Source organism: Heterocephalus glaber, unplaced genomic scaffold, assembly GCF_053883595.1.
Source record: "Heterocephalus glaber isolate CG9 unplaced genomic scaffold, H.glaber_assembly_v1.0 deba00001608, whole genome shotgun sequence".
In the NCBI taxonomy this organism is placed as follows: domain Eukaryota; kingdom Metazoa; phylum Chordata; class Mammalia; order Rodentia; family Bathyergidae; genus Heterocephalus; species Heterocephalus glaber.
In genome coordinates this window covers 39,185,819-39,199,600 of record NW_028258379.1, presented here as the reverse complement: position 1 = coordinate 39,199,600, position 13,782 = coordinate 39,185,819, and the positions used below count along the sequence as shown (strand labels likewise).

At 49.4% G+C, this 13,782-nt stretch overlaps 1 protein-coding gene across 1 annotated transcript in view; it reads right to left on the bottom strand.

Moving 5' to 3' along the window:
• Dync1h1 (dynein cytoplasmic 1 heavy chain 1) overlaps window positions 1-12,587 on the bottom strand; it is a 57,424-nt gene extending 44,837 nt beyond the window's left edge. The window contains exons 1-5 of the mRNA XM_004836935.3: window positions 12,142-12,587; window positions 3,323-3,410; window positions 1,431-1,604; window positions 885-1,140; window positions 408-594 (exon numbers count right to left, since the gene is read on the bottom strand). Of these exons, the coding sequence (XP_004836992.1) occupies window positions 408-594; window positions 885-1,140; window positions 1,431-1,604; window positions 3,323-3,410; window positions 12,142-12,394 (958 nt within the window). The 5' untranslated portion in view covers window positions 12,395-12,587. The remainder of the gene's footprint in view (window positions 1-407; window positions 595-884; window positions 1,141-1,430; window positions 1,605-3,322; window positions 3,411-12,141) is intronic.
• Between the last annotated feature and the right edge of the window lie 1,195 nt (window positions 12,588-13,782).

Below are 13,782 nucleotides of genomic sequence, written 5' to 3'. Positions count from 1 at the left end.
TGTATTAATTTTCATCAAAATTATCAAATCAAAGACCTCATACTGAGTTCAATGCCTGGTACCAAAAAACCCAAAAAAACAAACAAACAAAAAACCTCATAAAAGCCAGGCCAATAACTTAACAAGCTGGGAAGTGGTGCATGCCTGTAATCAAGAGGCTGAAGCAGGAGGATTGTCATGAGTTAGAGGCCACTCTAGGCTACACTGTGCAAAGTCAGCTTAAATTACATAGTAAAACCAAAGCACCAAAAAACCACCACAGAAAAAAACAAACCAAAACCAAAAACAATTAACAATCTGCTTAAGAGTCCTGGTTCTAGTGGTTCTGCCACCTACCTCAAAAGCACAAGGTCCTGAGTTCGATCCTCGGTACCAAAAAAAAAAAGAAAAAGAGCCCTGGTTCTCACCTGTGTCGGTGTCGAAGCTGACAGTGGCATGGAAGCGCTTGCCGTGTTTCAGGATGTCCAGTGTCAGAAGAACTTCCGGGCTCTCCCTCTTCTCCTGGATGCGGTACAACGCACGTTCCAAGTTCAGCCAAAAGCTGATTTCCTGCAAAGCAGTCCCCGAGGCAGGATCCCGGTCGAGTTTGGTCACCTTTGGAGACAAAATGCATTCAAGGGTATTCACCATGTAACAGACACGAAGTGAATTTTTATATTCCAGGTAGATCCGTCCCTGTCAGCCAAGTGGTTTGATCTGAAGTCAAAGGCAGGAGACTGTCGAGACCAGCGGTCTCCCGGGGAACAGGTCAACAATGTACCCAGACTGACAGAGTAGTAGGCAAGCCAGGACCAGGGCAGGGCCCGCCAAGCTGTCTCGCCGACAGCCTCTCACCACTGTTTCTGGACACTTTACACATCACGTCAACACTGTGCTAATCTTACCTTTTGAATTTCCCGGATCCAGCGGTTAACTCCAGATTGTAACTGGTTGAGAAAAGTCGGGTCTTCAACTTTATCTCCGAAGTCTGTGACTTTAGGCTTCTCGCCACGTTCGTAGCACTGCTTGGCCACGTTTGTGATAATGGGATGGATTGGCAGGCTGATCTCTGGGATTTCAATATTCTGCTGCAAGTGAAGGAGGCCCATTTCCAGCTCTGCAATCTTTTTCTCAACGGAAGGAGCCATTTTGTCGCCATCCCTACAAGGATATGAATAATCTCAACATCAGGGCTCTCCCACCTCCAGAGGCCCTATGACCATGATGGCGATCCTCTTAGAGCCTTCAGTGACACAGGCAGCGCACTGCAGTACTCATGCCTACGTTCGTCGCCCCGGCCTGGTATCTCAGGCTTGTCAAATAGTAACAATGCTCTTGCGTATGAATGCCAAGGAGCCCTCCTAGCTCCTGAGTTCAAATCATCTTCCACACTGTCCTGATCATGGAATGAAATCTGACATTCACACAGCAGAAGGAAAAATGGTTTTTACCTGTCTGCCTTGCCAGACTCTCTGATGTAGGACTTAAAGAAAGGTGCCACCGCATTGCTGATGAAAGAGTGCAGCGTCTCGTAGGGCGAGTCTTCACTGAGCGTGAGTACTCGGAGCTGGGAAGAAACTGGCTTGTCTGCGTCAATCACAGGGGTCCGCTTGATGAACGCCAAGCTGAGGAAGCAGCAGAAAACATCAGAACAAAGAATACCACTCCTAATCAGTTTCAGTAACTGTACCCTTTGCATTACATAAAATTCAAACTCCACTTGAATGTTTAACTTAAAACTCACATACATAATGGGCTACACTGTTGCTTTTCTAACAGTGAGACTGTGCTCCTGAGCAGAACTCCTGCACCTGACTCACAGGTAGGCTGCAGCCACAGTAGCGGCTCAGACCGCCCTGCCCTGGTAACTGCAAGCTGTGAAGTAACATCAGGTGCAGCTACTGAAATCTGACAGCTCACTAATGCGTGCCATCTGTTTACCGCACTAAGTCACATTTCAGTTTAATAAACAAAAGCTGCCCACCAGTTGAGTGGCGTGGCGCCCAGGCTCCCCTTCGCCTGGCCCTCCCCACTGTTCCGGTCTCACCGCCTGCCATGCGCCCCTGACCCACATCACTGAGCTAACCCCTAGCCCAGGAGGCGCCAGTGCTGACGGCCTGGGGGACTCTACCTACTGCTCACGCCACTCTTGGGGAATTCGGAACTTACTCAAAATACGTAAGAGAGTTTCTGACAATCAACACAGAATAATCATAATATTTATGCATTTAAATTTACCTACTGGAGTACAAACTGCCACAACCTCTGTGGAAAGTAGAACACCTGGTAATGTGCATTAAAACCTTTCATGGTGCTATGCATCTAATTAGCAGTGCTACCTGCTGCCCACTGCAGGGGTTTATTCTAAAATGAACCAGACCCGTGCGTAAGACTGTTTACTAGTTAGTTTAAACAATGAAAAAAACCTGGCTCAGTGGCACAGCATTTAGGAGCATGTACAAGGCTCTGGTGCCCCCCCTACACACACAATGTGGTCTGAGTATTATTAGATATATTAAGTTTATTATAGCTCAAACATTAGATGAATGCCATGACATGACAATTAAAAATATTTTAGAATATTAATTTGGGGCTGGGTGTGGTGGCGCATGCCTGTAATCCCAGCACTTGGGAAGCTGACACAGGAGGACTGTATGTTTGAGAGCTGCCTAGCTGACATAGTAAATCCAAGGCCAGTGTGAATTACATAGTGAGATCCTGTCTCAAAAAACAATAAACAAGGCCGGGGAATTAGCTCAGTGGGGAGCTAAGCTCAAGGTCCTGAGTTCAATCCCTGGTACCAAAAAAACCAAACCAAACCAAAACAAAAAATCTTGGAAATCAGGGCTGGGGATTTAGCTCAGTGGTGCTGCTATCTGCCTTGCAAGCGCAGGGTCCTGAGTTCGATCCCTGGTACCGAGAAAAAAAAAATCTTGGAAATTAATTTGAAAATATGAAACCAAGGATAAAATGCTGAATTTAAAAAGCAAAACTCTTCTAAAGTTTTACAAATGTGCTTATCTGAGTCAATTAAGATTTTTTGGGCTGGGGATTTAGCTTAGTGGTTTCACTGCCTGCTGCCCAAGCACAAGGACCTGAGTTCGATCCCCAGTACCAAAAAAAAAAAGATTTTTTTTGACACAGTTTCCCACTATGTAGCCCTGGCTGGCCATGAACTTGCTGATCTTCCTGCCTCAGCCTCCCAAGGGCTGGGATTACAGGTATGCACCACTTCACTCAGCTTTGAGTCAATTAAGATTTACATTCACTTGCAATCACAAATTTATAACTGGAGACAACAGACAGATTATACACAGTATCATAGTACATTCACACTACTCACCTATTGGACTTAACCCCGTAATGAATGTCTATGTTGATGTTATAGGAAATGAATTCTTTTTCCTCTTCTCCTTCATCACCAACATCCTCTAAAAATCACAATAAATATTATATCAAATTCATATCAGCATTTCCAGTATCTTATTTATCAAGTGCATAGAGAATGATTACTGTCGTCCCACCCCCAACCTCACATTTAAAGTCCTGGGTGCCAGGCCTGGTGGGTGACATGCATTTCATCCGAGGTACCTGACGTCCCAAGTTTGAGGCCAGCCCAAGCAACTGGTCTCAGAATGAAACTTTGAAGGGGGGTGGGAACCCAGCCCAGTGAGAAAGGGTGTGTGTGAGGCCTTGCTTCAACCCCCGGCACTGCACTGGCACCTAGATAAGCACATTAAAAAGGTGCCCCAGGGCTGGGGATTTAGCTCAGTGGTTCCGATGCCTGCCTCGAAAGTGAAAGCGCAAGGACCTGAGTTCAATCCCTGGTACCGAAAAAATAAATAAATAAAACCTCCAACTTTAGGGCCGGGGATTTAGCTCAGTGGTTTCGCCGCCTGCTGTGCAAGCAAAAGGACACGAGTTCGATCCCCGGTTCCAAAAAAAAGGCACCCCACTGACAGTAGAAACCCCACCTAGCTGAGGAGGTGTCCTGCATTCTCCCTTCCTACCCTTCTTGTCTCATGTGTGACTCTGTCGCTCACTTGCTGGGTGACCTGGTGGGCAGGCGATGTGCTCACCCTCTTACCTCCCGGGCAGCCCCAGCCTGAGCTGTGGGAAGTGGTATCCAAGGGGTCACAGTCGAGGTGTCAGGGCGGGCCTGCCCAGTGCAGCACTGCCCTCTGCTGGGTCCTCCTCAGGGTCAGCAGTGCTGGGCTCCCACGTTGGCCACTGCCCCCCCGCCAGCTGCTGCTCCCACAGGCCCTGGCCGGAAAGCAGCCGAGCGAGCACTCTCAGAGCTGACTCAAAAACCAGACTCCTCACTGCACACACAGGGAGGTGCAGCGCAAGGCTCGTCCAGACAGCTACTTTGCCAAGGATGCCCCTAGTCCCAGCACTCAGGAGGCTGGGGCAGGAGATGGAAAGTTCAGGCTTAACCTGGGCAACTTGGTGAGGCCCTGTCTTAAAATAAATAAAACGGGCTGGGGGTATAGCTCAGTGCAAAGGTCCTGGGTTCACTCCCCAGTGCAAACAACAGCAACATACCTTCCTAGACGTAACAGTAATTCACTCAAGATGCATGGGAGCCAGACTTCTAAGTATTCAAAATCAAAACTGAAAATTAAAATAAGGGCTGAGCATAGCTCAGTGCTACTGAACTTGCCTACATGCACCAGGCCCTTGACTCAGTCCCTAATACTAAGAGAAAAGTTAAATAAAAAATCTTAAGTCTGGAAAAGAAATCCTAACTTCTACATCGAGTGCTAATCCATGAGAGGCCTTACCATCCTAGAAAAACTGTCTCTCCAATGGACCCTGTGTGAAATGTGAGTTAGCAAAAGTTCTGGATTAAGGTTAAACACAATTCACCTCAATGCCAGGCTAAGCTTTCCCTGGGAAATCGTCATTCGTCCTTGGAACCTGGGCTCACGGGAGGCAAAATGCACAGGGCAGAGTGGGCGGGGCACTACGGTTTTTTAAGCACTAAAAAACTGACATCTGAGTGTAGAGGATCCATGCAAAAGCTAATTGGTCTGTTAGTTAAAAGAAAAAAAAATCCCCACTGAAGACCAGGACATATTGGCACATCTGTTGAGAAGAGGATTCTCCCCACTGCTGTCACAGGTATAACCCTAGGAAGGGAAGGCCTCGGAGTGGTGACAGAACACTCTGTGTGCCAAGGACTCCCCAGCTGCTGGAAAGGCACGCTTCTCCTCGTGGGTGCCGGCCGGTGTGGACAGAGCGCCATGGGGCTGAGGGCACGGTGCTGGGCACAGCCTCTGCGCCCAGCCCTGTCACACTAGGTGGTACTGCTGGCTCTGTGTCTCAGCCCGAGGAGTCTTCAGGGAAACTGCACCGTAGCCAGGTGTTCGAGAAGCCACCCTGCAGTGGGAACGTGGGTCTTCACTACCACGAGGTGGCACTCACAACAGGCCTGCCTACCCTGGGCACTGCGACCCAGTGCTGCTGAGGCCCCTTCTACCCGGATACAAGGCAAGGAGACTGAAGCCAGTGAGAGCCACTGGCCAAACAGTGCAGGACCCCAAGATCAAGTTCACTAGGCCGTATGCCGCCAGAACAAGCCACTGCATGCTGACAACAGGCCCAGCATGTCCTTCTGGTGTAGGACCCTCTCACCCCAGGTCTCCCCAAAGAAACTCCTAGGGAATGCCAAAATTGAAACAACAAAAATGACTATTAAAAAAAAACTGCACAGGGTGTGGTGGTGCACACCTTTAATCCCAGCACCCAGGAGGGTGAGGCAGGACAATCGCTGTGAGTTCGAGGCCAACCTGGGCTACAGAGTGAGTTCAAGGCTAGCTTGAAATACATAGTGACACTGTCTCAAAAAACCAAGAAATTGGGCCGAGGATTTAGCTCAGTGGTTCTGCTGCCTGCTTCGAAAATGCAAGGTCCCAAGTTCGATCCTCGGTTCCAAAAACAAAACAGAAAACCAAGAAATAAATAAAATAAAAAATAAAAAAATCCTATATAAAAGTTAAAAGCCCTATATGAGTTGATTTTTCTAACCATTCAAATGTGGCTATATTACTGGGGATTTAGCTCAGTGGAACATGCCTGACTTGCAAGCTCAAGGTCCTGAGCTCGATCCCCGGTACCGAAAAAAAAAATGTGGCTATACTAGAAAATCAAATTATGCTGTCTAAGCTGGGCATGGTGGCGCATGCCTGTGATCCCAGCACTTAGGAAGCTGAGGCAGGAGGATTGCCTCGGGTTCAAGGCCAGCCTGACCTAACAGCGAGACCCTGTTTCAAAAAGCAAACAACAACAAAAATCATGCTGCCTACAACCAGGCACACATCATTACTGCGCTCTGTAAAATGTAAGCACATGGACCAGGGAATATAAAGCAGCACCCCAAGCTAAAACAGGTGTCAAGGTGGCCAGAATGTGCATTATCTCCCTCAATTTTGTAAATTTCCATAATCCTGTTCTCTCATTTACATAAAATGTGTCTTCAACGCAAGTGTGTAAATATCGAAGTTTCTCTGGTGTGAGAAACTGAAGTGTAAATGAGGATCAAAATGTGTAACTGATAACGTGAAATAGGAAGAAAAGGTATAAAGCAGTAGAGGAAGTGGGAGGGGTAGGGGAAAGGAAAGATGAGAAAGGAAAAAGTATGAGAAAAGGAAAAAATGGAAACAAAGTCTCTGTAAATAGGAGGGGTGGAGGGGGTGAAGGGAGGGCAGGGGAAGGGGGAAAAATAAGAACCAAGACGCATCATGTGCAGGTACAAGATCCCAGTAAGGAATGTAACTGTAGTGTATACCTGAAACCTATTGTATACCAATAAACTTAATGAAAAAAAATAAAATGTGTCTTCAAAATGACACTCAAGCAATATACAGAAAATAAAAGTAACATCCCAAACCCACAAAGGAAACCACGGACACAACTAAGATTATGTGAACTTTGAGTCATTTCTCCCCCCACCGTAGACTCCTAATCCACCGGAGGAAATCGCAGGAAAGCAGCGGCCCAGCAGCCCGGCACCCGCAGTGCGCGCGCAGGGCGGGGCAGGGCGGTGGCTGTGCCCGGGATGCGGAGAACGGGCTGCAGTGGCGGCGCAGTGCGGGAGCCGCGCCTCTCGCCCGCTGACGTCACCGGCACAGCACCGCAGCACGGCGCAGGCCCGGCCCCTCCTCTCTGAGTGGGCGAGCGGCAGAGGCCCCAGGTCAGACCTCCCTCCCGGGAAAGACAGCGGCCCAGTGAAGTCCAAGATGTCTAACTCCCACTGGAGAAACTGAGTTTGATAAACCACCACATAACTCTACTGCTCTGTAAATGATTACGTCTCCAAATAATACAAATTGGACATTCAGCCTCTGTAGAAACATTTACACAATTCCTTCGAGGAAAGTTTCCTGATAACAGGCTCCACAAACACAACCTGCTTGCTCTAGCAGCGAACATCTGAACATCCCGACGAGGCTGCCCGCCGGCGGGTGCACAATGCATAACGGCTGGTGGCGAGTGACACAGCAAGGACTAAAGCTCGGGCCCGCAAGTGCCAGGTGCCTTTGGACTGGGGCCTCTGTGGCCTGCGGCGAGCTCTACCGAGGCTTGAGGTCCACGTCTGAGGTTTACTCAGTCTCTACAGGCACTCACAGTGGGATTCATGCAGCACTCGCGTGTGCATACTTTTCTGAGACAGGGCCTTGCTATGTAGTGCAGCCTGGCCTCTCACTTGCTGTGTAGCCCAGGCTAGCTCTGAACTCAGGATCCTCCTGTCTCAGCCTCCAGAGTGCTGGGATTACAGGTGTGTGGCACCACCGAAAGACTATTTTAATGTATTTTAAATTACTAGTGATACGCGTTATAACCTTGTCAATTAGGCGAGCACTGCATCGTAATTCATGAAATATAAAAGATGACGGCTCGGTTACCTGTATAACACCTTCTCCTGAGCATCCAGGCAGCTGCAGAAGGAATCAAACTCCATGGCAAGGGACAGGTGGGGCTGCTCGTCCCCCTCCACAGTGTCCCTCCCTACTCTGCCAGCCACAGAACAAGTGGCTTCCAAGGGAGCAGACAAAGCATCAGCCTTTGGCCCCACGTGACAAGGTTACCTGCCGTGTGCCCCCCCCCCGGCTCTGCCCTCTTCCCCCTCCTCCTCTAAAACCCAAGCACACGATGCCCACCAGCGTGAGTTTCTTGCACGTCCTCCTCTCTTCTCTTGTGGGTGCACCCTCTCCCCTCCTGAGCAGTGCGCCTGCCTCGCCCACTCCCTGCCCTGCTAAGAAGGGGTGGCGTTTCTATGGGAACGGGGGGGCATTAAGTCCCATGTGTCTGTGTGATGTGAAATTGGGGCTCATTTTGTATTTTCAGGGAAAAGAGCAAGGAGGAATTAAAAGATGTTCCTAAAGCCTAAGGAACTTAAGACCTGGTACTTTTAAAGTTAATTCTAATTCAAAATAAATACTTTACATGGAATAGATTAAAACACTTGCTTTAATACCCAACAGGAACTGAAGAGTAATTAATTTTCAGGTTTTAGAAACCCCCTCTAAAACATTATTTTCCCCACAGACCTTGAAATTCTAGGGCTTGTTTCCTCATGGATGGAGGAGGAGGAGGACCAGACTACCCTGCCCTGGGGTGCCTCACCTGGCGGTCAGTCATCCTGAGGCCCACCCCTCCATCCTCAGACTCATAGTCCTCCTGCCTCAGCCTCCTGAAAGCTGGGCTTACAGGACAGCGTCACCATGCCTGGCTCCAGCTTTACTTTTCACTGACATGAAAATCAAAATGTTCAGATTTTGAAGCATTTCAGGTTTCAGATTATAAGGACCAGGGATAACTGGTAAAATTGATGCAAAAATACAAAATCTGAAAAACTCTGAAATCAGAAACACTTTTGGCCCCAAATATTTCTGATCTGGATACTCAAACTGTACTATCTTTTTTTATGCTCAATCTACTAAATTTCTTCATTAAATCCTCAGAAAAATATTTGTAAATAACTCCAAAGAACATTTCCAATAGGCTTTTTGCATTGTTACACCAAGATGAAGCTAGGTAATCCAGTTCCCACCATCTGCACTGAGGAAGAGGCTAACCTTCAAATTACCCAGCTCAGGAAAACTACAACTATGAGCCTGTGATAAGTATGCACTAAAGGTGGCTTCTATTTTTGGCCAGAAAGACAAAGTTCTAAGCCCCAGGCGTAATAGAAAAATACAAACAGTGACAAACTGGCCGGGACAGGCAGGTCATAGAAGGGTCAGCTGCCACCTACATGTTCCGACCTACACCCCCCAATCTTTCAGAGGCAAAACAACAGAACCACACTTCCAGAAGAAAGCGTCACAGAAACGTCATTAACATATAAAATGTCTACTTAAGTAACAAATACACATTTGATTATTTTATAGGTATACTATGAAAAAAATAATTTCCAGAGACCAGGAATTATACAAAGGAGATTTTCCTTTTTAAAATGAGAAGCTATAACTTTCCCTTTCTGACTCTCTAACCCACAACTTCTGTTCTATACTTTGAAAAATGCTGAACTTTAACAAAAAGTTTATAGCTCCCTGGGGTAGCTACAAAAATGTATTTTGCTTCATATAAAAATGCTTCCACAGGGCCAGGGATTTAGCTCAGTGGTTTCAACTGCCTGCTGCGCAAGCACAAGGACCCGAGTTTGATCCCTGGTACCAAAAAAAAAAACCCCAAAAAACCAAAACCAAACAAACAAATGCTTCCATAGCCTGGGCATGGTGACACATGCCTATAATCCCAGCACTCAGGAGGCTGGGGCAGAAGGATCGCTGTTAAGAGGCCAGCCTAGGCTACATAGTGAGTTCAGGACCAGCCTGAACTACAAAATGAGACCCAGACTCAAAAAAAAAAAAAAAGCCTCCATGGTCACTGTAAGTGCTTGGAACCACCTTTCCATAAAAAAAAAAAAAAAAAGAAAAAAAATGATTTCCTCTGTTCATTAAGCAAATTATGCTACTGTGCTTCACTGGCTGCTGGTCCATTCTGTTTAAATAATTCAGGTTTATTCTCTCTTAATGCAAGCTTCTTCACGTAGTCCACCACTGGACAGGCAGAACTGACTAAAGGTGCAAATGCCACTAACTCAGATGAAAGCCACCCCCTAACTGTCCTCAGTGGGCGATGAGGGGGGCAAGGCCTTGTGCTCAAACCCCAAGGGCCAAAAATAACACTGACCTTGTGTAGCCAGGATGCTGACAAGATCAATGAAAACACATGGCACAAGGCCAGGGGTTTAGCTCAGTGGTTTTGCCGCCTGCCTCACAAGCACAAGGTCCCGAGTTCGATCCCTGGTACCAAAAAGCCCCCCCAAAAACCTACATGGCACAAATTTAGATTAACTTTTAAATCTTTTCTTGGATTATTCTAAGTGAAAAATAAATTAAAGATAGGTTGAATGGTTAGAAATATGTCAAGGACTGTTATAAGCACAAAAGTGAGGCAGGATTTTGATCTTAGTCTCACGCCTTAATCAACTTTCACAAGTGCAAGTCACTGTGGAGCCAAGATTTGGACACCTGGGCAGTCACTGCTGAAAGGAAGAAGCACTCTACACATGGATGATCCCTCATGCGCAATAATTTTAGCAAAGTTTAATTGTAAGATGTTTAAGAAAAGTGAATTATTGAGGATCGCTCTAGAAGCAAACAGCAAAACTTAACAATTTTTTTTCATAAAAATATCACGACCTAAGGCAAAACAAAAAAACTGATCCTACCACGTAAGTTATGCAATATAAATACGATAAGGAATTAAGCATGGTCAAGCTACTCAAAATGTAACTTTACGATGCAGATTAAAATTTATTTTAGGGCCTGGAATTTAGCTCAGTGGTTCTGCCGCCTGCCTCGAAAGCGCAAGGTACTGAGTTCGATCCCCAGTAACCCCCCAAATTTAAAAAATATCAGCAATAAAAATGTCAGACAGGGATCAAAATGCGGACAGTGAAAGGATTCTAAGTGAGTGATCTCGTGTGTATACTTCAAATTTTCTACACCTAAACATGTTTTTTGATAAGAGTAAATGAGCCAATTTTAACACTAGAGATTTCCATGAAGAAATACTTAATCCCAAACACCATCAGTAATCCTGAACATTAGCAATGTAAATTATGCTACAATGGTTTATTTGAACATCCACGCAGATCTAAGAAAAATATTTCTTTACACTGTCAACCTCTGGCTGAAAGCAAGGCTACAATGAAACATCTGAGTGGAATGGCCTCTGAAAGAAACACTCTCAGGAGGAACGGAGGGCGTGCTGGGGTGGGGCGATGGAGTGTGTCCCCTTCCGGACAGGCCAACCGTATAGCTATCCGGTGTGGATGACATCTGTCGCAGGCATTTCCAGACAACCTCCCATCCTAAGTGCTACCCTGACAAACGCCTTGGCTGTCACCCATGGCTCCCCACATGGCCGGAGCCACACCCTTTCCCGGGCTCTCCAACTGCAAAGCCATTTTAAAGAACCAAGAGAAACCCTGCGAGCCGCCGGGCTGCAGGTGATTCCGTATGCTTTTTTAGGGGTCACTATTTGGGGAGACAGCTGTCAGACGCAAACCTTTGGCCTCCTGCCCCCACTAAGTGCCCTATCCAGCTTTCAATCTAACATCAGTAATACAGGGTTACCGCGAGGGCCATCCAAGCGCTGCTGACTAGGCATGATCAGGAAAACAGGCACACACTGGAAACGGACGTTAGGTTAGCCAGTGACCTTGGCCAGGCACCGGGCCGCAGACCAGGCTTCCTCGCGGGTGATACAGGGAGGCCGCGAGCCCCAGAGGAGACCTAGGTGTGAGCACCCGGGTTCCCGCGGCGATGCTCCCGGCGCCTGCGGCCGGGTCATCCCGCCGCCTCAGCCCCGGGTCAGGGAGCCAGGGCCCGCGAGACTCCCGCTGCCTCCGCCCGCCCCAGGAGGACCCGAGCGGCCCCGGCAGCGCGACGCCCACGCCCGCGCCGGCCCCGCCACATCCCCGGCCTGGGCGAGAATCGAAACCCAGAGCCCATGTGATGAGGGAGCAGGGACACGGCCTCCGCCTGCGCTCACCCGCCCCGGGGCCGGCGTCCCCACCCAGCTCGGCCATCTTGACGGCCAGAGACAAAGCAACCGCGCTGTTCGCGGAGGCGGCGCGGCCCGCACCTTTGAGGGTGGAGCGCTCCACCAGCACCGTGTGCACCTGCGGGTCGGCCAGGAACTTGCGCATCTGCTCCAGCGCGCTCTTCTCCTCCAGCGCCGCCTCGAGCGCGGCGGGCGCCTCGCCGCCGTCCTCCAGCAGCAGCGGCACCAGCTTGCGCAAGTGCTTCTGCAGCACGGCCACGTCCGCCACGTTCTGCACGGCCGACACCTCCAGGCCGGCCGAGCCGTCCTCGCCGCCGCCGCCGGGCTCCGACATGGCGCCGCGCCCGGGACCGCTGGAGCGCTGAGCAGGCGGCCGCGACCGCGAGACCGGAGCGAGTGAGCTAGAGAAAGGGAGGGAGAGGGACGGGCGCCGAGCCGCGCCGTCCGCTGCCCACGACAGACTGCAGCGCCCGGAGCCGACCCCGCCCTAAAGGCAGCCGCCGCCCGCTGGCCGCACCACCGGCGCCCGCTCTCGCCCGGCGTCTCGACGTCGCGCATGTGCGAGGCGGCTTGCCGCACGGCCGGCTGGGACTTGTAGTCCAGGATCTGGGCGGGGCCCACGTTCTGGCCCTTTGGGGCCCGGCTTGGCTGGGGTTGACAGCTGGCGGGTCAGGGCCGAGTCGGTCTTGTGCGTTCGCGAGAATTCCATGAACAGTGAACGAATGCTGTGTGGACTGGAGCTGACATTGTGCGCTCTGAGCTTGTGCCTGGTGCTGTTCTTAGCACATGACCTGCATGCCGTCGTGGAGCGAATGAATGAGAAAGTTTTAGAAGGTGCAGAAATGCAGGCTTCGTAGCTCTGTTATGAGATACACACGGAGGCGGGTGAGGACTTCCTCAGAGGACGAGGACCAAGGCAGAGGCCCTCCCCAGGGCACCCGCTCCAACACGATGCCCTCGGGTACCCGGACCTGGCTCTGCCTGGGCCCTGAGCTCTGGGGGTTCCGGCCGCGCCTTGCCCCCCACACCGAGAGCACACAAAGGCCAGGGCCCAGCTCGCCCACAGTTTCAGAGACCGCAGCTTCTTCCAAGGGGTAGGGATTGGTCTTCGAGGTCCACACTTTTCGCTTGCCTCTGCCCTTGGGTGGGGGGAAGGAAGCCAAAGAGTTTTTAATATCAAAGTGCAGCGTCACAGAACTGAGTCCTGATTGGTAGAATGATAATGGTCCGATTTGATTCTCCCAAATCATCTTCAGAAAGCTGTCCAACCTATAATAAGCTTATTCCTTGCATAATTGCTTGGTGACAGGCCCCAGGGACTGGCAGAGTGGAGACGAATCAGACGGTTTCTATCTTTGTGGTTTTTTTTTTTTTTCTGGTACCGGGGATTGAACTCGGGTCCTTGCACTTGCACAGCAGGTGGCCAAACCACTGAGCTAAATCCCCGGCAATATATTACATCAAGAAGTTGGTCCTTATATAATTTTGTTTTTTGGTACCAGGGATCGAACTCGGGTCCTTGCGTTTGTGCAGCAGGCAGCGAAACCACTGAGCCAAATCCCCCGCCCTAGACAGTTAATATCTTTAAGGACCTTGTGAAGGCGAACAGATTAATACTCCATCCATCCTGCTGCCTTCCATCGGTCCATCCTGTGTAATATGACCAAGCAGTTCTAAATAATCTTCCAGAAGAAGACAAACCAACTGCAGAGAGTTTGGGGC